At 45.9% G+C, this 24,470-nt stretch overlaps 1 protein-coding gene and 1 long non-coding RNA gene across 3 annotated transcripts in view; one reads left to right on the top strand and one right to left on the bottom strand.

Moving 5' to 3' along the window:
* Positions 1 to 24,470, bottom strand: part of dgkza (diacylglycerol kinase, zeta a) — a 553,752-nt gene that overhangs the window by 458,210 nt on the left and 71,072 nt on the right. The window contains exon 2 of one of the 2 annotated variants that reach the window (XM_087996764.1): positions 22,640 to 22,738. The exons of the other annotated variant lie outside the window; for it this stretch is intronic. Coding sequence (XP_087852890.1) covers positions 22,640 to 22,738 — 99 coding nt within the window. The remainder of the gene's footprint in view (positions 1 to 22,639; positions 22,739 to 24,470) is intronic. 2 annotated transcript variants of the gene reach the window in all.
* The window catches only part of LOC148146997 (uncharacterized), a 74,826-nt gene that overhangs the window by 9,978 nt on the left and 40,378 nt on the right, over positions 1 to 24,470 (top strand). The gene's annotated exons all lie outside the window — the stretch shown is intronic.

A 24,470-nucleotide genomic window follows, 5' to 3' on the forward strand; every position in this document is an offset into this window, starting at 1 on the left:
TGCTGCGCACACAGACACCGGGTAATTGTATTACTTTGCCGTCTTTGAGCGTGGGGGTTGTGTGACACTCTCAGGCTGGCTCCCTCCAGCCTTTTGTGCTCTTGCATCTTCCATCATGCTTACTAGTCAGGTGTTGACAGCGTGTGACAGAGGTGTGACGTTGTTAAAGTTGACCCATTTAAGTACTGTAGATACCTTAAAAACAACATTACAGGGTGACCTGCTTAAGCAAGGAACCCCTCAGACAACAACCTTCCACAGAACAGAACAGATTCCCCACAATTTGGGAGCAGGCCATTCGGCCCATCGACTCTCCGAACAGCATCCCACCCAGGCCCAACCCCCTAGCTTGTAACCCTGCATTTTCCTGGCTTGCACATCTCTGGACACTACAAGTAATTTAACATGGCCAATCCGCCTAATCTACACATCTTCGGACTGTGGGAGGAAACCAGAGCACCTGGAAGAAACCTACGCCGACGTAGGGAGAGGGTGCAAAACTCCACACAAACAATTGCCCAAGGTTGGAATCCAAGCTGAGTTCCCTCGTCTGTGAAAGCCACAGAGCCACTGTGCCACAATACAGCAGCATCGACTGTGATCCAGTCTGTGGGTGACCCCCCTCACCTGAGGCAGCAGACTCAGTGGAGTACTGCACTGTTGGAGCTACTGATTCAACAGGACAGCTATTATACAAAGGATCCATCTGCCCACTCCAGTAGTTTGAAAGGACCCTCATTTTGAAAGAGCAATTGTATTTGCCTTGTCGCCTGGCTGGTATTTTGATCATGTCTTGATAATGCTGCTGCTTGTGGGACCTTGCTGTACACAAATTGGCCAGCCAGTTTTGAGAAGATTTGTAGGTCAGGTTGAGGTTCTGGATGTAGGTTTGCTCACTGAGCTGGAAAAAAGGTTCATTTCCAGACGTTTCATCACCCTACTAGGTAACATCTTCAGTGGGCTCCGGGTGAAGCACTGCTGATAATTCCTGCTTTCTATTTACATGTTTGGGTTTCTTTGGTTGGTGACATCAATTCCTGTGGTGAAGTCACTTCCCATTCTTTTTTTCAGGGGTGGTAGATGGGGTCTAACTCGATGTGTTGTTGATAGTGTTCCGGTTGGAATGCCATGCTCCTAGGAATTCTGTGTGTCTTTGTTTGGCTTGTCCTAGGACAGATGTGTTGTCCCAGTCGAAGTGGTGTCCTTTCTCATCCATATGTGAGGATACTAGTGAGAAAAGGTCATGTCGTTTTGTGGCTAGCTGGTGTTCATGTATCCTGGTGGCTAGTTTTGATTAGATTACTTTACTTGCTTACAGTGTGGAAACAGGCCCTTCAGCTCAACAAGTCCACACCAACCTGCCGAAGCGCAACCCACCCAGGCCCATTCCCCTACATTTACCCCTTCACCTAACACACTACAGGCAATTTAACTTGGCCAATTCACCTAACCTGCACATTTTTGAACCCGGGTCTCTGGCGCTGAGAGGCAGCAGTGCTAACCACTGTAATGCCTGTTTGTCCAATGTAGTGCCCAGCGAGCAAACCTACATCCACAAATTGGCTATCGCATTGCAAAAGTGATTACATTGCAAATACACCAAACAGGGCGTAAACTGTTTGAAAAGATCACAGAAGGCCAATTATGACAAAGTTTTACAATCAGCAATCATTCAGATTGAGAGTTTTGTTAGTCCCAGACCATCCTGCACCATTTCCTGACAGCAGCTCAACAGATCTACAAATCTGTCACACAACAACAGTAGCACAGGATGGTACAGCCCCTTAAACCGTAAATCCAAAGCTTCATACTTGACAGGCAGAAACTAGCTGCACTTTCACTGAATGAGTCGTCCTGCAGGGAGTCCCAAATATGACCGCGACCTATCCACATTGTAATGCCGGGGGTTGGGGGAAGGGTGGTGACACAGAGAGAGAGAGAAAGAGAGAGAGAGAGAGAGAGAGAGAGAGAGAGAGAGAGAGAGAGAGAGAAATAAAAGCTTCAACCGCTCACTCAGGCAGTCGATGCAAGTTGAAATGTGGGGTCTTCCCCAACACTTTCTGGTTTTCAAAGCCACAAGCTTTTATAGATACAGAAAGGTGGGAGGTTTTCAAAGGCACTTTTATACAGTTTGCCCTTTCGCTTACCATGCTTGACATTTCTGAAGACAAGAACTGGGTCAATGATCCTCAACTAACTGGGGATGAGCTTTCTTCTTGAACTACTGTGGTGTAGGTGTATTACCGAGTTCGGTGAGGACACTCCCAGATTTTTGCCTGGGAAACAACGGTGAGGCTATTCCAAGTCAGTGTGTGTGTCAGAGGAACAGTTTTGAATATGTCATGTTTGCACACAAGTTGACGAAATTTGTTGCAGTCAGTGCTTGATAAATCGGACAGAAGGACCATTCGTTGGTACCACCAAACATCACTGCTACTATAATAATCAATAAAATTGCTACAAACTATATAGCACATGTTCTGACAAAGAGAAATATCACCACCTCGTTCAAACTCATCCCAGCAGTTTATTTATACATTACCTCTCAGTAAAAACCATCTGAACCCCTCAATTTCCCAAGAATTCATTACTCTCCCAGAAAACTCCATTGTGAGATTACAACCTGACCATACTCCCAAGTATCCAATGTTTTACGTATTAACTATAGATTCTAGCATTTCTGGTGCAATGGTGGATTGAGCTATGCCCCTGGTCTTTTATTTCACAACTGAATCCTTTAGCGACACTACATTTTCAAAGGTGGGCAAATGTGAACCTTCCCATGTTGGCATGATAAGAAAAGCAGTTTAGTATTTAAAGGGAGAGAGATCGTAGGACTTGCTATATGAATCACAAAGTTCTCACGCAGGTACAGCTGGTGAATGGATAGATGAGTGGAATAGTGGTGTTATTGCAAGGGGTGTGAAATATTAAAATAGGAAAGTTTTACTGCAACTATAAAGGGTGTTGGCAAGACCACATCTGGGATACTGTGTAGAGTTTTGTTTTATTTGAACAAACATGCAATTATGCTTTGGAAGCAGTTCAGTTCAAATCATTCCTGGGAAGAAGGGTGTATACTATTAAGAAAGGTTGAGCACGTTAGGCCCACATCCACTGGAGCTCAGAAAAATGTGATGATCCTATTGGAACATATAAAACCTTAAGGAGAAGGTTAGGGTGGATCCCAGGTGCTTCCTTTTATGAGGGAAGACTTTTTCTCAGAGGTTTGTTCGAATGTGAATGCGCTTTCCCCGAAGGTAATGGAGGCCAGGTCTTCAAAACGCATTCAAGGCTGTGTAGAGTTTTAATAGACAAGGGAGTAGAGGGTTATGAGGGGACAGACAGGGAAGTGGAGCTGACAGCACAACCAAATCGAGGCGGCAAAGTGGCTTAGTAGTTAGCACTGCTGCCTCACAGCGCCAGGGACCTGGGTTCAATTCCACTCTCAGACAACTGTCTGTCTGTGCTAAGTTTGCCTATTCTCCACATGTCTACAAGAATTTCCTCTGGGTGGTCTAGTTTTCTCCCACAGTCTAAAGGTGTGCAAGTTAGGTGGATTGGCCATGCTAAATTATCCAAAGTATCCAGTGATGTTAAGGCTCGGTGGATCAGCCATGGGAAGTGCAGGGTTACAGGGATAGCGTAGAGGGGTGGGTCTGTGGGGGATGCTCTCTGGAGATTCAACGTGGACTCAATGGATTCAAATGGGCTGCTCCCACACTGTACGGATTCTATGAAATCAGCCACGATCATTTGGATGGTGAAGCAGACTGGAAGAGCTAAATGGCCTATTCCTGCTCTTACGTTCTTTAACCTCTGAGCCCTGGATTAGAACGAATGCTGCGATGATAATGGGTGGCATTTTAAAACAGCTGCTAACACTTATAATTTAACAAGTGCACAACTTGAAGACCAAGTACTGGATTTACCTCGCAAATGTGCTTCCAACGGTTACATAATAACGAGGAGCAAGAGGAGACTCTTCAGCCCATTGAACCTGCTCTCACATTCAATACAATCATGGCTGATCTCACCTCAGCCTGAACGGCTTTCCTCCTCACTCTACATAACTCTTCAACCTGTCACTAATTAAATTTCTAGGCAAAAGTGAGGACTGCAGATGCTGGAAACCAGAGTTTAGATTAGAGTGGTGCTGGAAAAGCACAGCAGGTCAGGCAGCATCAGAGGAGCAGGAAAATAGACGTTTCGGGCAAACGCCCTTCATCAGGATTCCAAAAACTAATTAAATTTCTGTCTATCTCCTTCTCAGACTTTTTCAGTTTGCTGGCATCCGTCCCACTTTGGAATAGTGAATTCCATTGATTCCCAACCCTTTTGGACAAGTAATTCTCCCTCATCTTTTTTTTTAAATTAAATTCTGCTACCCCTCATCTTAAAGTTATGGCCTCTCATTCTAACTTTCCTCATCAGGAAAAGCATCCTCTCCATCTATTTAGTCATTCCCCTACGCATCCTATACATCTTAACTACATCGCACACCATTCTTCAAAACTCTAGCAAGTATGTATCAGAACTGCTCAATCACTCCTCATTAAACAGGTTTTTCATCACTGTAGTGAACCGCCTCTGAATGCTTTCCAGGTACATTCCATAGCTTAAAAGAATAACTGCTGTATAAAATGGAAAAAAATGTACATTGTAACAGCAAGAGGTACGCCTGGATAGAGTTAAAGATGTTCTGTTCATATATGTTTGAGCTGAATTCCATCCTAGATTGCTTGATGCAGATGTACAGGCCAAAGGCTTTATATGGATGATACTTGGCACGAAGTTGAAGCCTTCAATTTGTATCTGCTTGAAACAATATTGACTTGCTCAATGGAAGGGCTGCTCATGAGGAAGTGCACCTGTCAACTGTACCCACAACATTATGACCCCTGAACCAATCAATGTACGGAGGAACCTCGAATGAGATGGGCGGGCACAATTTCATTCAGAAATTTGATTATTCGGTTCACCGATTCAATGCCGCTCCTCTGGGGCTCGGAGTTTTCTGAAGTTTCCTTTTTCCTCTCTCTGCCTGCCTTGCTCCTCCTCTCTGTCTCAGGGTTTGGTTTCTGAATAGACACACACTTGTGTGTAAGGGACCTGCAGCATTGCTGAAGCACTCACCTCCACACGCCCCCACCCCCCCCCCCCGCCAGCCACCATGAGTTCAATGGGATTGACACAGTGAGCTCTTGCTAAGTCTGCCGCCCGTTCAAGAGACTCCGCAGCAGCACACCGTGCGTGAGCCTCTGACCCCCGACCCCATCTGACCCCCCCCCCCCCCCCCCCAAATCTGTCCAACTACAAACCCCCGTCCACTCCTGCCCCCATCCCCACCCACCCACCCTTCTCTGGGGCAGCCACAGTGAACACCGACAGTCAGATCGCTGCTGCCTTTGGGGTGGGGGGGGGTGAGTCTCCAAATAGCGCACGCGCGCACACAAATGTTTTACTACAACTTTTTGACAAGTTCCATCTTTGCCTTGTAAGGTTCAATGTTGGAGAGATTATCTGGGGAAGGGGGGTTTAGGGTACACCCCTGTGTAGAATTCCAGGGAAAGTGTGGGGAGAGAGAGAGAGAGAGAGAGAGGGCGGGCGGAAAATCATTTGGAGACGGTGCCTGGGCTCCCATCAATGTCCCGGACCATTCGCGGCAGCATTTCAGTGAGCAGAGTTCGGTTTTAATCATTGTAAACAAAACGCGCGATCGGTGTTGGAAATACCAATTTGATGTAGGAATTCTAATCGGTACCTTGAGCTCTCTTTTGGATAATTGATATTCGGATAATCGAGGTTCCTTTGTACTCACAGCATGCATTCAACCTTCCATCTCAGGATTCCCCCTGCACCCTCGAAACCATGTGGCCCTGCTGTAAAGACCAAGCACCAATAGCCTCTTTTACTCAAGGCACTGGCAACTTTCTGCTTGCTAGAAGTAAAAATTCCTGATGAAGGGCATATGCCCGAAACCTTGATTCTCCTGCTCCTCGGATGCTGCCTGACCTGCTGTACTTTTCCAGCAACACATTGACTCTGATCTCCAGCATCTGCAGTCCTCGCTTTGTCCTAGAAGTAAAAATAAATCCATTTTCACAGGTTGCGTATTTTTTTTCCAATTTTAAAAAGAGGAACAGGGACTTGAGCTAAATAATCCCTGGGGATGAAGACTTCACCTATTCCCTCTTCACCACAATACAAGGAATGCTGAAGCTGGAGCCCCTCGTTTCTTCACGGTCACTGGTTCAAATTCCTGGAATTCCCTCCCAAACGGCAATGTGGGTTCACATGCACATGGATTGCAGGAGTTTGGTGGTACACAATTGGGAAATGATGTTCTTCTTAAACGGGAGTGTCCTTTGACTTCAATGAAGCATTTGACCAACGGCAGCATCAAGGAGCTCAAGAAACACACAAGCGAAAAGGAGCAGCCCCCCCTTTGTTTGGTGACATGGCCAGAACGTAGGAAGATGGCTGTGGTTCTTGTGAGGTCAATTACCTCAGCTCCAGGGAGTTCTTCAGGGCAGTGTCTTAGGCCCAACCATCTTCAGCATCTTTATCAATGACCGTCCCTCCATCGTAAAGTCAGAAGTGGGGATGTTCACCGATGACTGCACAATGTTCAGCGCCACTTGCAACTCCTCAGATCCTGAATCAGCTCACGTTCAAATGCAACAAGGTCTGGACAATATCAAGGCTTAGGCTGACAATTGCCAAGTGACATTGACATCATAAGCAATGACGATCACCAATAAAATAGAATCTAATCATCCCCATTTGACATTCAATGACACCACTGCCACTGAATCCCCAATTTATTCCTGGGGCTATCAATGACCAGAACTGGACTAGCCACTATTTGTGGCTAGTTTCTGACCTGTTACAAGAGCAGGTCAGAGGCTAGGAATCCTACAATACACAACTAATCCCCTGACTCCCAAAGCCTGTCCACCATCTACAAGGCACAAGTCAGCAGTGTGATGGAATAGTCCTCACTTACCAAGATGGGTGCTGCTCCAACAACACTCAAGAAGCTCGGCATCATTCAGGTCAAAGCAGCCCGCTTGATTGGTACTGCAACCACTCGTTCCACCACAGACACTCAGTAGCAGCAGTGTATACTATCTACAAGATGAACTGCAGGACTTCACCAAAGATCCTTAGACAGCACATTCTAAATGCACAACCTCTTCCATCTAGAAGGACAAGGCCAGTAGATACATAGGAACACACTACCTGCAAGTTTGCCTCCAAGCCACTCTCCATCCTGACCTTGGAAATATATCTTTACTTCACTGTCACTGGTTCAAATTTGTGGAATTCCCCTCCCCCACGACAATGTGGGTCTACATACACATGGATTGCACATTCAAGGAGTCAGCTCACCATCACCCCCTCAAGGGCAACTAGAGATGGACAATAAATGCTGGTCTGCCAACGACACCCACACTCTGTGAATGAATTTTTCAAACGTCGCCTCGGGACCAAGGCTGACCTTCTTCCACTTTGGTTTGATCAAGTTCTGAGATGACGGGTAAGCCCAGTGTCTGATCGACAGATTCGGCCACATTAGTGATGGTGGTGCTGGGAGAGTTGGGTGGCTGGGCTGCTAGGAGATTCGCATGCTGTCTCCAGCACTTCAATTTTACTGTTTGACCAGGTGAAGTCTCTCAATGTGTTTGGTACCTTTCCAGATCAGAGCTGAAAATGTGTTGCTGGAAAAGCGCAGCAGGTCAGGCAGCATCCAAGGAGCAGGAGAGTCGACGTTTCGGGCATGAGCCCTTCTTCAGGAAACCTTTCCAGATAGGCCTTGACTGTCTGAATTAGGCAAGTCAGGACCCCCCTCCCCCCCACCACAAATGGGGGTCTGACCCCAGGGATGTTTTGTGTACCACCAAGTTACCAGGTTACCAGTTTTAAAACAGATTTTAAGACTTCTGGTCCATCTGACATGATTCTGAGGGGCAGTCTGTTTTTACTTTCACTATAAACAAACCTGGTGAATCTCTCAATTTGATCCCAGCCTGTAACTCATGCTCATGCGTAATTAGACTTTAATTTTGAGCATTTTCTGTTTTCAGCTTTTTATTTACTCACAAGAGTCTAATGTTTAATTCATGAAGGTTTGGCTCTTTTGTTTGTAAAGGTATTTCAATGTTCCACATCCTGATTTGAATTTTTGTATAAATATCTGCACCCACTGATTTTAAAAAAGACAGAATAGTTAAGATACCATCATGCTGTCAGAGGATTAAATGGTCAAACACTGACCAAACACGGGCTGTATAAATCAATAGGGCACACTGCAGGATTTTGTGTACTAAACTGTGTTATACTACACATTATACGTAAAATATTAATATACCATAACAACAGCATGTCCACATTCTACCAGGTACATCACGGCTTGGTATGGCAACTACGCAGCACATGACTAAAAAACTACCGAGAGTTGTTAACACACCCCAGATCGTCACGCAAATCAGATTTCCATCCATTGACTCCATCTACACTACTTGTTACATAATCAAAGACTCCTCCCGCCTCGGTCATAACTTTTTCCAATTTCTTCCGTCAGGCAGAAGATACAAAAGTTTAAACACAAGTTTCAAAAACAGCTTCCTTCCCGCTGTTACTAGATTTCTGAATGGACCTCTCAAATTTAATGTTGATCTCACTTTGTGCACCTCTGTAGCTGTAACACTGTATTCCTCACTCTGTTCTCTTACCATAAGGCGCTTTGTACAACATGATCTGCCTGGACTGCACACAAAACCTTTCACTGTACCTAGGTATATGACAATAATAAATCAAATTTGAAAAAACTCTCTAAAATGTAGATACTGAACACGCAGGAAGACAAAGTCACTTTGTCGGTGAACAATTTGCTCGATAACAAGATGAAAGGAGTGAACTGGTCTTGAGCAGATTAAGGCACTTCTCACGATATCACTGTGTAAGCTGTTACAAGGAGGCAGCCTCTGAGCAGAGACAGACTCCCAAGCACCCTTAAGAGCACTGATGATCCAGAACATGGTAATTCTACTTAATTCATTCTTCACAGTTGAGCCATCAACAAATTATCGACCAAAATTACTCCTCCCACAAGCAACTCAATCTACTCACTGTGTATCTCTGACATCATCTCCTGGAGGCAAGAAATTGACTCCAGAAAATTCAAAGTTGAAGAGAGTGGTGCTGGAAAAGCACAGACGATCAGGCAGCATCCGAGGAGCAGGAGAGTCGATGTTTCGAGCCTAAGCCCTTCATCAGGAATTAAGGGTTCTCCTTGTAGAGGGAGGAGGAGGAAGCAGCACCAGAAAATTCAAAACAATTACACACACCAAACACTCGTCAGACGTTGACCACAATTTGAAGTGCCAAGGAAAGGTGCATTGATTGGAGAGCCGCATAAATACGTTCGCAGCAGTCATTCCTATCCACATTTCTTCCCAAGCCACCCTAAAATACCCAACCAAAAAAATTTCCACTCAGTTTTTTAAGGAAATGAGGAATATTCTGCCAAAACTAAGATTGAATGATTTGTCAACTAGTTTTTGATGGTGGTTGAGCAAATACTCTCTGCTGTTGTTTAAATATACTGAAGAAGGGCTTATGCCCGAAACGTCGATTCTCCTGCTCCTTGGATGCTGCCTGACCTGCTGCGCTTCTCCAGCAACACAGCTCTGATCTCCAGCATCTGCAGGCCTCACTTTCTCCTTCTCTTACATCCATCTGAGCGAGATAAGATGGGCACCATTTGTCTCCTGAGCTGAAGGATGACTACACCAGCCTTACCCTCCCTCCCATGCGTTAGTGTAAGGTTCTGAGTTACAGGCTAAACTGGAGCTAAGTTAGAACACGAGAGAGCTCATGTGTCGGTGGATAAAATGGTGATGAATTGTGGTTGGCTAGGCCAGTCATAGAGCACGGTTGGGTAGGTGAAAGGTTAATAATTGGTGGATCATTTGGTATAACATGGTCATATTAATCAATCAGCTTTGCCTTTAGCAATTGAAAGCTCTGCACCATCCAGCGGTCACCATAGACTACCACTGGGAAAAATCTGAACTTCTTCACCACCGCTCACTCTGTTGCCTATCTATTCCCTGCCCTAATCCATCCCTACAATAGCATGCCTGCTAGGGTAAGATCAGGCAAACTCACAACCGTGCCTCTGAAATAAATAAGTGCACCACAAAGCTCAGAGGCCCTCAGAAACGACTCACTGTGGGTCAGGCAAACACCTCAACTCTCTCGTCCTCCACCATCTCCAGCTCTCATGTTCTTCCCTCTCCACATGCTGATTGGGCGAGCAGCCAGGTAGTCACCACCCACTGTCACATGGCTCATTCAGCCACACCAAGTGGGATCAGACACCAAAAGAAATTCAGCCACATGTGGCACCATAGCTTCACGAACCATCGAATGGTGCCACAGAATCTCCTCCACATGCTACGTTCATAATGGTATTTTTTAAATTCACAAGAACTGCTGGAAAAGCTCAGCAGGTCTGACAGCGTCTGTGGAGAGATATCAGATCCTAAATCTGATTTCTCTCCACAGACGCTGTCAGACCTGTCGAGCTTTTCCAGCAATTTCTGCCTTTGTTTCACATTTAAAGCATCTGTAGTTTTTTTTTCGGGTTTTAACTTTCTTTCATTCATTTGTGGGACGTCACATTGCTGGCTGGCCCTCTTGCTAATGTCGAAATGTTTGGCACTTGATGTTCCGATGCCATGTGCTACTTAACCTCTTTCCCCCCCCTTTAATATAGTGAAAATTTCACCTCACCTCCACCAGCTCTTGACAATATTTTTCAATCTGTCTCTTCTAGTTATTGACCAAAAAAAAATTAGACTTTTAAATGTAATAAGGACATATGAGTCCAGTTTGACGTTTCAACACTAAGTCCCTCGTCTTCCAATACAAAAGCAGCACAGGATTCCCATCTTGAGAATGGAAAAAAACATTTGCTAATTTCAATGTACTGGGAATATCTTTGGATGCAAGGGCTCATGTATTGGCTTGTTAAGGCTACTTTCCCTGGAGATTTCTTTAACATCGTCAGGGCCTTGTCAGAATTTGACACACTTCACCTTTATTTTTGAGTGTACAAAAATCCTTATCTAACCCCTCCCTGTTACAAACTTATCATTGCAGTGCGATAGGCCTCTGCTACCCCCTAGTGGACATGTGCCAAAAAAACACTACATTATCAAACAGAGTTTTAAAATCACACACCAGGTTATAGTCCAACATTTTTAACTTTGTCCACCCCAGTCCGACACCGGCATCTCCAAATCATGACTATTAATCAAACAGAGAGAGAGCAGGTACTCACAAACAGGATTGGTATCCCAGGACATCATAGAAAAATGCAGTCTCGGACCAGAAACAGCCCTCCCCTACCACATCCAGCTGACTGGATTGCCAACCATAAGACACCAAGAAATAGGAACGGGAGTCGGCCATTTGACCTTCGAACCGTTTCTGTCATTCAATAGGATCATGGCTGATCCGACATTCCTCACACCCACTTTCCAATCCTTTCGCAGTAACGCGTGACTTCTCAACTAATCAAGAATCTATCTGCCTCCGCCTTAAATGTACACTCAGGTCAATAACTAGAAGAGGCTCTGCTCCCACAGCTCTGCGGCGAGGAGTTCAAAAGACTCAACACTCGGGAAAAAAAAATCCTCCTCATCTGAGTCCTAAATTGGCACCCCTTTATTCTGAGACTATGCCCTCTGGTCCCATGAGGGGAACCATCCTCTCAGCATTTACCTGGTTAAGCCCCTCAAGAATCCTGTCTATTTCAAGGAGATCACATTCTTCTAAACTCCAATGAATATAGAGTCCTAACGTGTACAGCCTTTGCTCGTAAGGCATTCCCTCTATACAAGGGTTCATCCTAGTGAACCTTCTCTGAACTGCTTAGAATGAAACGATATATTTTCTTACATAAGGGGACCAAAACTGCTCTCAGCACTCCAGATGTGGTCTCACCAGTTGTACAGTTACAGTAAAGCTTCCTGAGTCGCATTCGCCAGAACATAAAAATTGCTGGATTTCCCCCTATCAAACAAAGCCCCCATACACAGGCCTGCCTGAACAGCTTTGCCACCATCATATCTCACCCCCCCCCCCACCCTCCTTCTGTGTAACAGCCAGAGTTGCCTCCCCCACTGCACCTGGAGAAAATAGCCTTGATGTCCCTTTCCTCACTAACTAAACCATCCAGATTCCATCCGCACAATCCTATGTAAAAACTGCCCCCTAATTTCCACCCAGTATAACAAAAACTGCTTTGGTACCTTCAAAGCCCCCTACTCTGTAGATGACAAAGTTTCCCCAGTCCTGCACCCCATGAAGAATACTGCTCTGATTTTCTCTCTCCATACACATGCTCCTCCCAGCCCATTGTGCCTGAACTCCCCACCCTATATCCAGCATTCTGCCCCAGCCTTCCCCACCCTTGCACCCTCACACCTCAGGGCTGAAGCTTTCTCCTGGTCTCTACCTTCCATTTAATCTTGTATCAAGTCCCTTTTATCCTAAACTTCAAGCACTGCAAGCAATTTGGTTTTTTTTGACACTGTCCACTCCACGTATAGTTATAGACATCTAGAGCAAATCACCTGTTAGCTCTGCCTTTCAAAGGAAAGCGACCCCTAGAGGTGAAGAGGGTAATGGGTAAATGGGATATTGGGGTTAGGCAACTGAGTAAGGGGAATTAAGCAAGCCACCCAGAGAGTGATCATTTGCTATAAAGGAATAGCTTTAAAAGAGTTAATGTTGAAAATGTATTAGCTCTGCCCAACGTGAAGACGTCTCCCATTTTGTGGGTGTAGAAGTAGTTTGTCTTGATGTCCGGATAAAAACAGAGAGCTATCCCAGCCTCTTGACAGTTGCAGTTATGCCTACCTGGTTAATGCTAATTATACCAAACTAAACTATAACCTGTCACACAAGAGTCTCCTCTTGTCAAGATATTGCAGTCTCTACCACAGCCAGTCAGGCCTGTAAACTCAGCACAGTGCCACCTCTTTGGAGATGTGCAATAACATCTCTCAACAGGTTTTTTGAGAAGATATCTACCAAAAAAAAAAGGGACTGATGGCAGCAACCGGCAACAACCGCTGATTGTCAGTGGTTTTTAACCTAAAGCCCAGCACAACGTGGTGATCAGCAGTGGGAACCATCGCTGAAGGTAGCTGTGGTGCATCTCGGCCCAGAAGAAAATATTTTCTGAAGTGCGCTCATCACTCAGCGAACAGCGTCACTGCGAGGGGAATAGAAAAGGACCACAGCCGAAACGCACAAACCGGCACTCAGCAACACCTCTGGATGCAGCAGCATGGTAAAAGCAATACGCCAGAAGAAAGCCTTCATTTCAGACCTGGTAAATGGCAAAGGGATAACACTGGGGGGGCTAGGGAAACAGCAAAGGTTGGCCACACTAGGAATCGATGGAAATTTTGCAGAGGGAGATTCTGTGAGAGCAATTGAGAGGAACGTCACAGATCCAAGGACAAACACCAAAGTATTACAAAAACAAACAGGGAAGGAAGGAAAAAAAAAAAAGAGGAGGAGAGAGCGAGGATGCTGGAGATCAGAGTTGAAGGGTGTGGTGCTGGAAAAGCATCCGAGGAGCAGGAGAATCAATGCTTCAGGCGTAAGCCCTTCATCAGGAAAGTGCGAGGGCCTAAGGGGGCGGAGAGATAAATGGGAAAGGGGTGGGGCTGGGGGGAAAGGTAGCTGGGAACGTGCTAGGTAGAGGAGGGTGGGGGTGAATGTGAGAGGTTGGAGATGAGGGTGGAGCAGACAGATGGGAAGGAAGATGGACAGGTAGGACCGTTCAAGGGGGCGTGGCCAAGTTGGGAGTTAGGGACTCGGATAAGGTGGGGGTGGGGAGAGATGAGGAAACTGGTGAAATCCACATTGACCCCATGTGGTTGGAGGGTCTCAAGGCAGAAGATGAGGCATTCTTCCTCCGGGCATCAGGTGGTTAAGGTTTGGCGATGGAGGCGGCCCAGGACCTGCATGCCCTTGGTGGAGTGGGAGGGTGAGTTAAAATGTTCAGCCACAGAGCGGTGGGGTTGGTTAGTGTGTGTCCCAGATATATTCTCTGAAACAATCTGCAAGTTTGTCTCCCCACAATGTAGAGAAGACCACATTGGGTGCAACGGCTACAGTAGATGACGAGGTGCAGGGAAATTCCTGTCAGATGCGAAAGGATCCTTTGGGACCTTGGAAGGAGATGAGCAGGGAGGTGTGGACACAGAATTTACCCGTCTTGCTGTGGCAGGGAAAGGCGCTGGGAGGGTGGGTTGGTAGGGGGCATGGACCTGACACGGGGGTCATGGGGAGAATGGTTTCTCCGAAACACGGATAAGGTGAGGAGGGAAATATATCTCTGGTTGGGGGTCAGTTTGGAGGTGGCGGAAATGACGAAGGATAATGCGATATATCCAGAGGTTGGTAGGCTGGGGTGGGGAGGGTTCAAGGGCAGAGGTGCAGGAAGTGGAGGAGATGTGCTGCAGGGCATCATCAACCACATGGGAGGGAAAATTGCAGTCTTTGAAGGAGGCAGCCACCTGGGATTTTCTATGGTGGAATTGGTCGTCCTGGGAGCAGATGCGGCAGAGGCGGAGGAATTGGAAATAAGGCATAGTGATTTTACAGCAGGCAGGGTGGGAGGAGGTGTAATCCAGGTAGCTGTGGGAGTCAGTGGGCTTGTAGTGGATGCCCATGTTGAGTCGGTCGGCAGAAATGGAGATGGAGAGGTCCAGAAAGGGGAGGGTGGTATCTAAGATGGTCCAGGCAAACTTGAGGTCAGGGTGGACTATTCAACCTCCTCATGGGAGCATGAAGTAGCACCAATACAGTCATCAACATAGCAAAGGATAAGGTGGGGAATGATGCCAGTGGAGCTGCAGAACTTGGACTGTTCCATGTACCCGAAGAGGCAGGCATAACTAGGGCCCATGGCTACCCCTTTGGTCCGAAGGAAGTGAGAGGATTGGAAGGAGAAATTGTTGAGGTTGAGGACCAGTTCACCCAGGTGAATGAGAGTGTCAGTAGAAGGGTACCGGTTAGGTCGACGTGAGAGGAAGAAACGGAAGGCTTGGAGGCCTTCATCATGGCAGATAGATGTGTACAGGGACTGGATGTCCATGGTGAAGATAAGGCACTGGGGGCCGGGGAAACAAACGTCATTGAGGTGGAGGGCGTGGATGGTGTTCCGTACATAGGTGGGGAATTCCTGCACTAAGGGGGAACAGGACAGTGTCAAGGTATGCAGAGATAAGTTTGATGGGGCAGGAGCAGGCTGAGACCATGGGTTGACCAAGACGATCAGGTTTTTGTAGATTTTGGGTCGGAGGTAGAATCAGCAGTGCGGAGTTCCCGGACTATGAGGTTGGAGGTTGTGTGGATGGGAGATCCCCTGAGGTGATGAGGCTGTGGATGGGCTGGGAGAGGATGGCTTGGTGATGGGAGGTGAGGTCATGGTTGAGGTGGCAGTAGGAGGTGGTGTCCACAAGTTGGCGCCTGGCTTCAGCAGTGTAGAGGTTGGAAAAGAGGATTGCTTACTCTTCAAATTGAGCATCAATGTTGTGGTGAGGAGGGTCCATGAGATGTCAATACAGTAGGCCGAGGGGGGGGGGGGGGTGGGGGCAGAAAATTCATTCATACTGAGATCACAATAAAGTGGCATGATTTACTTACAAGGAAAAAAAATTCCACGAGGCACGGCTGTGAGGGACATGAAAAAACCAGAAAAGGAAGTTGCATCAGGCTGCAGAATTGGAAAGGCCTCGGAGTTTATTTCAGACAAGTGGTGCAAATTTAGAGAGAGTTGGGGAAAGAATCTAGCAGAAGAGTACTCACCAGAAGCAACTTCGGGTTTAAAAAGTCCAGAACTCAACAATTAGGCCGCGATTTTGGCAAAACATTTATAAAGGCAACGGCCAGAGAACCTTCTAGAAAGGATATTTGTGCAGAAGAAATGCATTGCAATTTGGACCATGAAATTGGGAAAATATCCATTTTGCTGTGAACAAATGGAAGAATGTCATCTTGGCAGCAGAGGGCAAGAAAACCCTTAAAAAGGTGGGAAACTACCACTTTGATGGTTTTAAAAGCCAGGATAAACACAACAAGCAGTACAGAGAAACGCTATTCCAAAAGAATGCAATTTAATAACCTGAAAGCAGTATTCAGTACACTATTTCATTTGGAAGAATTGAAAGGCTGTATCAGGAGAATTTAATACAGGGTTATAAGGGAAAATAAAATTCCTTGAACAATGCACCTGTTCAGACCACAGAAAACTTTATATCAACAGAATTTGAAACAGCGTTGAAGAATGTTGCTGTACGTTAAATTTCAGGCAAAGACAGAATGCTGGAGAAACTCAGCAGGTATTGCAGCATCTCTGGCGAGAGAAACGGATTTAACACTTCACATCAGTACGACCCTGCTTTAGAAGTGGACAGCAACAGAAACAAATTGTAAGCAACAGATTGTAAGCAGTACTGAAATGCTACAAATGTTAGGTAATAAGAATTCATAACTGAATTGGGGAAAAATAGAGAGAAATAATAATAATTCCAAATACATTCAAGATCACATATGGTGCAAACAGAAAGCAAGATTGGACATCTTGTAGAAGACAGTTCTTAATTTTAAAACAATTCTGTATCTTCAGTAAATTAGAAGCTGAACAGTAGGTCCTGTAGCATGATGTTATTAATTACCGACAGCTTTTAAAAAGTACATATATTTTTGGAGGAAGCTTTAAAAACCTTCAGTGATTATTTCGATTGGACAACAAATAAAATTCTTGAATGAGGATGATTTAACAGAAGAGTGCAATGTCTAGAAGAACCTGTTGACAATTTAATGAATTACTTCCAAATATTAATAGAAAAAAGTAAATTTGAAGCTGTGAAATTAAAGATTCATAAGAGATAGAATTGGGGTTGATGAAACTTTGAAGGGATATTTGCATTCCAAGGAATATTTAATTTAATTAAAATTAGGTGGGAAAGTCAAGAATGGTTTTATGGAGGGAAACCACATTCGATCAGAGTTCTTTGAGGAAGTAACGTGTTGTGGATTAGGGGAAATCAGTGGATGTACTGTACTTAGCTTGCCAAAGGCATTCGATAAAGTACCACATCAAGCATTATTGTTGAAAATAAAAGCTTAAGGTGTGGGGTGACACATTGGCATGGAGAGAAGGTTGGCTGGTTAACAGCAAGAATAGGGTAGGCATAAATGGATGTCTTTCTGTTTGGCAAGATCCAATGAGTGGTGTGTCACCAGGATCAGTGCTGGGGCCTCAATGCTTCACTATTTCTCTCTCAGCCCCCTTTCCTCATCACATTCCTGATGAAGGGCTTATGCCCAAAACGTCGACTCTCCTGCTCCTCGGATGCTGCCTGACCCGCTCTGATTTTTCCAGCACCACATTTTCGACTCTGACTCTCCAGCATCTGCAGTCCGCACCTTCTACTATATAAATGATTCGGATAAAAGGGACAGGAAGGTACAGTTACAACTTTTGCTGAAGACACAAAGACAGTAGGAAAGTAGATTGTGAAGAGGAAGGAGGATATAAATAGGTTAAATAAATAGCAAAGATGTACAAAACACAACAGATATTGTGGGCAAATTTGAAACTGTCAGTTTTGGCAAGAATTTTTAAAAAATGATTGATATGATGCAAGATTGCAAGGCTCTGAGATGCAGAGGGATCTGGGTCTCAGAGTCATACAGCACAGAAAGAGACCCTTCTGTTCAACCAGTCCATACCAACCACATTTCCCCAAACTAAACTAGATCCATTTTCCTTCATTTGGTCCAAACCCCTTCCTATTCATGTACCTGTTCAAATGTCTTTTAAATGTTTTAAACTGTACCTGTATCTAGCAATTCTTCTGGCAGTTCATTCCTCATATGAACCACCTTCTATGTGGAAAAGTTCCCCCTCGGGTCCCCTTTAAATCTTTCTCCTCTAACCTTAAAAATATGCCCTCTAGAGTCATACAGTACGGAAACAATCCCTTCGGTCCAACCAGTCCAGGCCAACATACAGGTAGTTCTCCTATAGCACTGTAGTTGTGTTGCAGGAAAACCTGGCTTAATAGAAATAATGGGGCCTATGGAAAAAGTGGAATTGGGGCAGACCAGTTTAAAAACCCTCACAATCCCTCAAAAATCACACAAAAGTCTAACGCAAATTATAGCACAATCTGAATGAAGGTAAAAATCATATTTGTTAACAAACAAAAGTAAATTTAACACAGTTTAAAAAAATCACAACACCAGGTTAGAGTCCAACAGCTTTTGGAGCGTCGCTCTTTCATCAGGTGGTTGTCATCAGAAGGAGCAGCGCTCCGAAAGCTAGTGCTTCCAATTAAACCTGTTGGATTATAACCTGGTGTTGTGTGATTGTTAACTTTGTACACCCCAGTCCAACACCGGCATCTCCAAATCGTGACTACCCAATCTAACACAGTATATTTAAGAAACGTAAGGAAGCTGCTCTCTGTACGGTAACGTACAGCTTTCTCACGGAAAGCTGCTCCGTCAGCAGCTGACATCGGCACAAGCACAGAACTGTACGAAGGCCAGCACGAACGTCACACATACGCAGAACGGCGCAGAGATGTCAGCACGGGCATCGGCGCATGCACTGTAATGCACCAACATCATGCATGCCTGGATACCAACGTAAGTGCAGAACAGCACGGACATGGCACATGTGCAGAACAGTGCAGATATTTCAGCGCGCACATCAGTGCATGCGCAGAATGGAGCACACGAACCAATCCCCAATGGAATCGATCGGAGATAAGCATTTTCTAAAATATCATTTCCTAATCCTTCAGCAACGTTATAGCCAAATCGCACTGCTGAAACACACATTAGGTAAAAACAATGACTGCAGATGCTGGAAACCAGAGTTTAGATTAGAGTGGTGCTGGAAAAGCACAGCAGTTCAGGCAGCATCCGAGGAGCAGTAAAATCGACGTTTCGGGCAAAAGCCCTTCATCAGGAATACAGGCAGAGAGCCTGAAGGATGGCACATTGTAAGACCATAAGAAAGAGGAATAGAAGTAAGACCATTCGGCCCATCGAGTCCACTCCGCCATTCAATCATGGCTGATGGGCATTTCAATGCCACTTACCCGCACTCTCCCCGTATCCCTTAATTCCTTGCGAGAATTGTTCCAGAATTACCTGTAATGTCTATTCTACTGCATGAGTCACAAAAAGCTGGTATGCAGGCATAGCAAGTACCCCATTATCTCCCTACTGGTCATCTACCAGGATTTCTCCATTGTGATCCACCTTTCCAGGCAGAGTGACCAACCTTTTATGAAAAACAGTGATGTGAAGAGAGTGTGTGTATACGAGTGCGTGCGCAGGTTCATGGTAAAATGGTTCTGGTCACCGTAACTCCCCCTAGTGGGAATAGTCACAAGTGCTTTTGTGAACATGTGGAAATACAAAGGCAGAAAAGCAGATTGGGAAACAAGGGAGAAGAGGAATCCCGCAAGAAGGATAGGGAAAACAGTCAAAGTAAAGAACAATCCCTTAAAACGTGGGACAGTGAGTCACCCTGTTTCCAAGCCAAGTTGTTCAATTTGATGATTATTAACAGTCAATCTTTCCTTTCCAAATGTATGCTTTTCGGAGCCATAAACAGAAGTACAGAAGGAAAGGGATTTATTTTACTACACTTCGGATTGTTCTGGTGTGTTGTCCAAGAGGCTAACCTTCAATTCCTGGAGACCCCAGGACAATCATGGAATGTATGCAACTTTAATAACAGTCGAAAGTTGTCCTGTTAGGAATTCAGTCCACTAGAAATGGAGGACTCGGGGAAACAGACCATTATCACAAACTAGAGTGTTTCAGAACAAACAGAGGTGCTCAGCATGGCTTCTGCAAGAGGAAACAGTCCTCTACATCCAGGGAAAGGGAAGGGTTAGGGAGGAATTCATAAACAGAAGGTTACTGGGATAGAATTAAAGTGAATCACTTGCTATGAGACATTCCATAGCTCAGCATAGTCAGTCATCAAACAGTGTGACAATTCTAAGTTGAGTGTATACCGGTGTTGTACGTCATATAAAAAAGGAATATTCACAGCAGGAACAGCAGCGTTAGAAAGCGTACTCAGGGGTACTCAGAGCCACTATCCAGAACATAAGAGGCAGTGAGGAACGAGTAGAAAGAGGGGCAAGTGAAACAGTGTACTCATATGAAAAGCTGTGGGTTAAAGTCTATGCAGCAAGTTAATGTGTTAGCAGGGCCATGGGATCAGACAGATTGTGGGTGAGGCTGGGTGGGGGCACTTGCAAGATGTGACATCCTACAGCTTACAGGAACTTCATAGTGACAGATACACAAAGTGCTCTGTGCAAGAGCGGATCACACCCAGACTGTACTCTCAATGTACAGCATGGTCTGACTGCTTTCACTGCACCTCAAAAGCACCCAGACCAAGCCTAATCCTCTTTCCCACCTCCAGGTTCAATCGATAATGAATAAATGTATTGGAAATCGCCAGTGGTTTTTCAGTGGATGGGGGGGGGGGGGGGGGGGGGGGGGGGGGGGAGGGGTCTGGTCAACGTTTCGGGTGATGGGTGGGAGAAGGCAGTCCAGAGTGAATAGGCTGGGTCCTAGACAAATCAGAACCAGCACTCTCAGAAAACCGCTACCCTCACTTGCTTTATCTGGCTTCCTGCCTCTCCTATCGAAAGATTCAGAGGTTGTGTGTGTATGGGTGCATGGGTAAGTGCGTGTGGGAGCAGATTACATTATTATGTACACATTATCACTACTGCATAGTGAGGGACAACCTGGATGGAGCAGGTGCCTGTCCAACTTGATCTAAGAGCAGACTAATTAACCTGGCCAACAGCAGCTCTCCAGTGCAGCCACCAGATGGTGCTGGTTCCCCACTAACATGGGGCAAAGATAAAGCCCTCTGGTCTGGTACCTCAGAAGGCAGACTCAGCCAATGGCCAGTTGACAGGCGGGGTCTGCACAGTGTAAAATCAGCAGTTTTCAGCTTAGAGACTTCCATTCAACTTGCTGCCTATATCAGGCAGACGGGCTCCAAACTGCAGGACAGAGGGAAGAATGGGTGGACGCTAGGAAGTTGTTTCCGTTAGGCGAGGAGACTAGGACCCGTGGACACAGCCTTAGAATTGGAGGGGGTAAATTCAGAACAGAAATGCGGAGACATTTCTTCAGCCAGAGAGTGGTGGGCCTGTGGAATTCATTGCCGCAGAGTGCAGTGGAGGCTGGGACGCTAAATGTCTTCAAGGCAGAGATTGATAAATTCTTGATGTCACAAGGAATTAAGAGCTACGGGGAGAATGCGGGTCAGTGGAGTTGAAATGCCCATCAGCCATGATTAAATGGCGGAGTGGACTCGATGGGCCGAATGGCCTTATTTCCACTCCTACGTCATATGGTCTTATGTGGGTAACAATGACCTACCTCTGGAGCACTGTGTTCACCTTGAGAGATTCTAGACTGGGATGGGGTGTAGTGTAATTTCACCAGAATGATAAAGGCCATAAAAGGATGAGGTGCAACTGAGTTGCTGAAAGTGATTGAGCAACTGGTCTCCATATCGAAAGGATGTTATGAAACTTGAAAGCAACGATATTGCCAGGGTTGGAGGATCTGAGCTACAGGGAGAGGCTAAACAGGCTGGGGCTGTTTTCCCTGGAGCATCGGAGGCTGAGGGGTGACCATATAGAGGTTTATAAAATAACGAGGGGCATGGATAGGATAAATAGACAAAGTCTTTTCCCTGGGGTCGCGGAGTCCAGAATGAGAGGGCATAGGTTTAGGGTGAGAGGGGAAAGATATAAAAGAGACCTAAGGGGCAACCTTTTCACATGGAATGAGCTGCCAGAGGAAGTGGTGGAGGCTGGTACAATTGCAACATTTAAGAGGCATTTGGATGGGTATATGAACAGGAAGGGTTTGGAGGGATATGGGCCGGGTGCTGGCAGGTGGGACTAGATTGGGTTGGGATATCTGGTCGGCATGGACGGGTTGGACCAAAAGGTCTGTTTCCGTGATGTACATCTTTATGACTCTATAACACAATGATTTTTCTCTCTCTATCCCAGAAGAGGAATCCCAGAAAAAAGCGGTGTAAACATTTAGATTTGAAGCATTGATCAGAGGCAGCATCTTGTGGAGGGGGTTAGCCACCTGTGTCTCATCTTCGGCCGTCTACAAAGGGCAGTGAAAGTCAGGAATTCTCATTCCCAAAAGGCTCTGGAAGTTGGAACTTTCAAAACTGAGCCGTTAGCCAAGGATAGTTAGTCCAGGGTCCGGAATCACGGTGGCTGGACCCAGGATTTGAGTGAATGCAGAGGCTGAAAGCTGAGATGCTGGTTAACCTGCTCTTGCTCCAGGAGTCAGGAGAAAGGGGAAGGACGGGGGGGGGGGAAGGACGGGGGGGGGGGGGGGGGGGGGGGGGGAGGCTGTGACCTGGTCTGATCCCATGTGGGGGCCTCATAGCAGCAGGCAGCTGGCATTGGTTGCAAGGCCACTCGTGAAAGAGAAAATAAAACCCACATACTTATACACGGCGGACCTGCGCTTTATCTTCCTGGACCCTCGGCGGCCTTGCCGCATGCCCATCAGATAAGGAATTACTCCCTTTGGCGGCAGACGGATTCTGGTGGAAGAATTGATCTGGTTACCATGGGAACAGCAAGCTGCCTCCCACATCTCAGTGAGAAACCCCTCAAGAATATCCCACTCTTTTCCAAAGGTGGAGAGTGGGGCAGTGTTGAACACACTCTCATGCGCAGACACAGACACTGAGCTAGGTAGACAGAGATTCTCATTCAGACACAGGTACTCTTGCATATAAACACAGAGACATTCTCTCACACAGTCAGAGACACCAATACTTTCAAACACACACACACAAACGTAGAGTTAAAAATCACACAACACCAGGTTATCGTCCAACTAGCACTAGCTTTCGGAGCGTCACTCCTTCATCAGGTGGTAGTGGACACACAGACACACACAATACAATCAGAGGCACAGACAGATACTCACAGACACAAAGATAAAGACAGAGACACACAGATATTCACAAATATACATACACTCACACACAGACAGAGACACACACAAAGAAACAAACAAACAAAGTTACCTATTCTCTCTCACACAGACACAAAAGATGCACTCATACATGCATACACACACTTCCCCGGATACTCATAACCCACACAGAGACACAGAAATACTGGCGGACACTGTAATAGTAAAGCAGGAGGGTAGATTATCACTTGAATGGTGATAGATTGAGAAAGGGGGAGTTGCAACAAGGCTTCGATGCCCTTGTACAACAGTCACTGAAGGTAAGCATGCCGGTGCAGCAGGTGGTGAAGGCGGCAAATAATACATTGGCCTACATTGCAAGAGGATTCGAGTATGGGAGTATGGGTGGCTGGCTACGATTATACAGCACTTGGTGAAAGTGGTTGAGGCCAAAATAGTGAATGTTTTCATGAAGGCATTAGATATAATTCTTTCCGTTAAAGTGATTGAAGAGCATTGGGTAGAAGCAGGAATGGGGACTGAATTAGGTGATCCGCCATGATTGTCTTGAATGGCACAGCAGGCTTGAAGGGCCGAATGGCCTACTCCTGCTTTCTATGTTTCCGTATAACAGAGACACAGACACAGACACACACAGACAGCCACGTGTAAAATATTAGAGGTTATAAAGTTAAAGTGGGTAAAGAGGGTGAAGCAGACAAAAGTGAGGGCTGCAGATGCTGGAGGTCAGTGTGTAGATCAGAGTGGTGCTGGAAAAGCACAGCTGGTCAGGCAGCATCCAAGGAGCAGGAAAATCAACGTTTCGGGCAAAAGCCCTTCATCGGGATTGAGCATCTGAAACGTCGATTTTCCTGCTCCTCAGATGCTGCCTGACCTGCTGTGCTTTTCCAGCACCACTCTGATCTTGACAAATGAAACAAAGCTCCAGGTCAACCACTATCTAACTGACTGGCAGCGCAGTCTCAAGGGGCTGAATGCTCTCCTTCTGTTCCTACAAATTCCACTCAGAGGGAAACAAAAACCAGCAGAGCTTTGGGAACGGGATCGTGCAGTCCCCTGTGCGGATCGCAGTGGAAATCACTAGGCATGTTACAATCCTAACACACCACAGAGATGCGAATACAGCCTCGTCCACCCTGTACTCTGTGTTAGGCTGCTTGATATCGAGACACACAACACTCTAAATTGTGCATGTACATCTTATATGTGGTCTTTCACCTTTCACACACATACATGGCCATTCCAGTTTTCATACATGTTCACATCACCTTACTGAACTGAGCACTTTGTGATCATCTTACATAGGCTCATACTTCATATACGGAGTTTTA

This window comes from Chiloscyllium plagiosum, unplaced genomic scaffold (assembly GCF_037043375.1).
Source record: "Chiloscyllium plagiosum isolate Xiang-an unplaced genomic scaffold, Cpla_swu_hap1 HiC_scaffold_18, whole genome shotgun sequence".
Taxonomy (NCBI): domain Eukaryota; kingdom Metazoa; phylum Chordata; class Chondrichthyes; order Orectolobiformes; family Hemiscylliidae; genus Chiloscyllium; species Chiloscyllium plagiosum.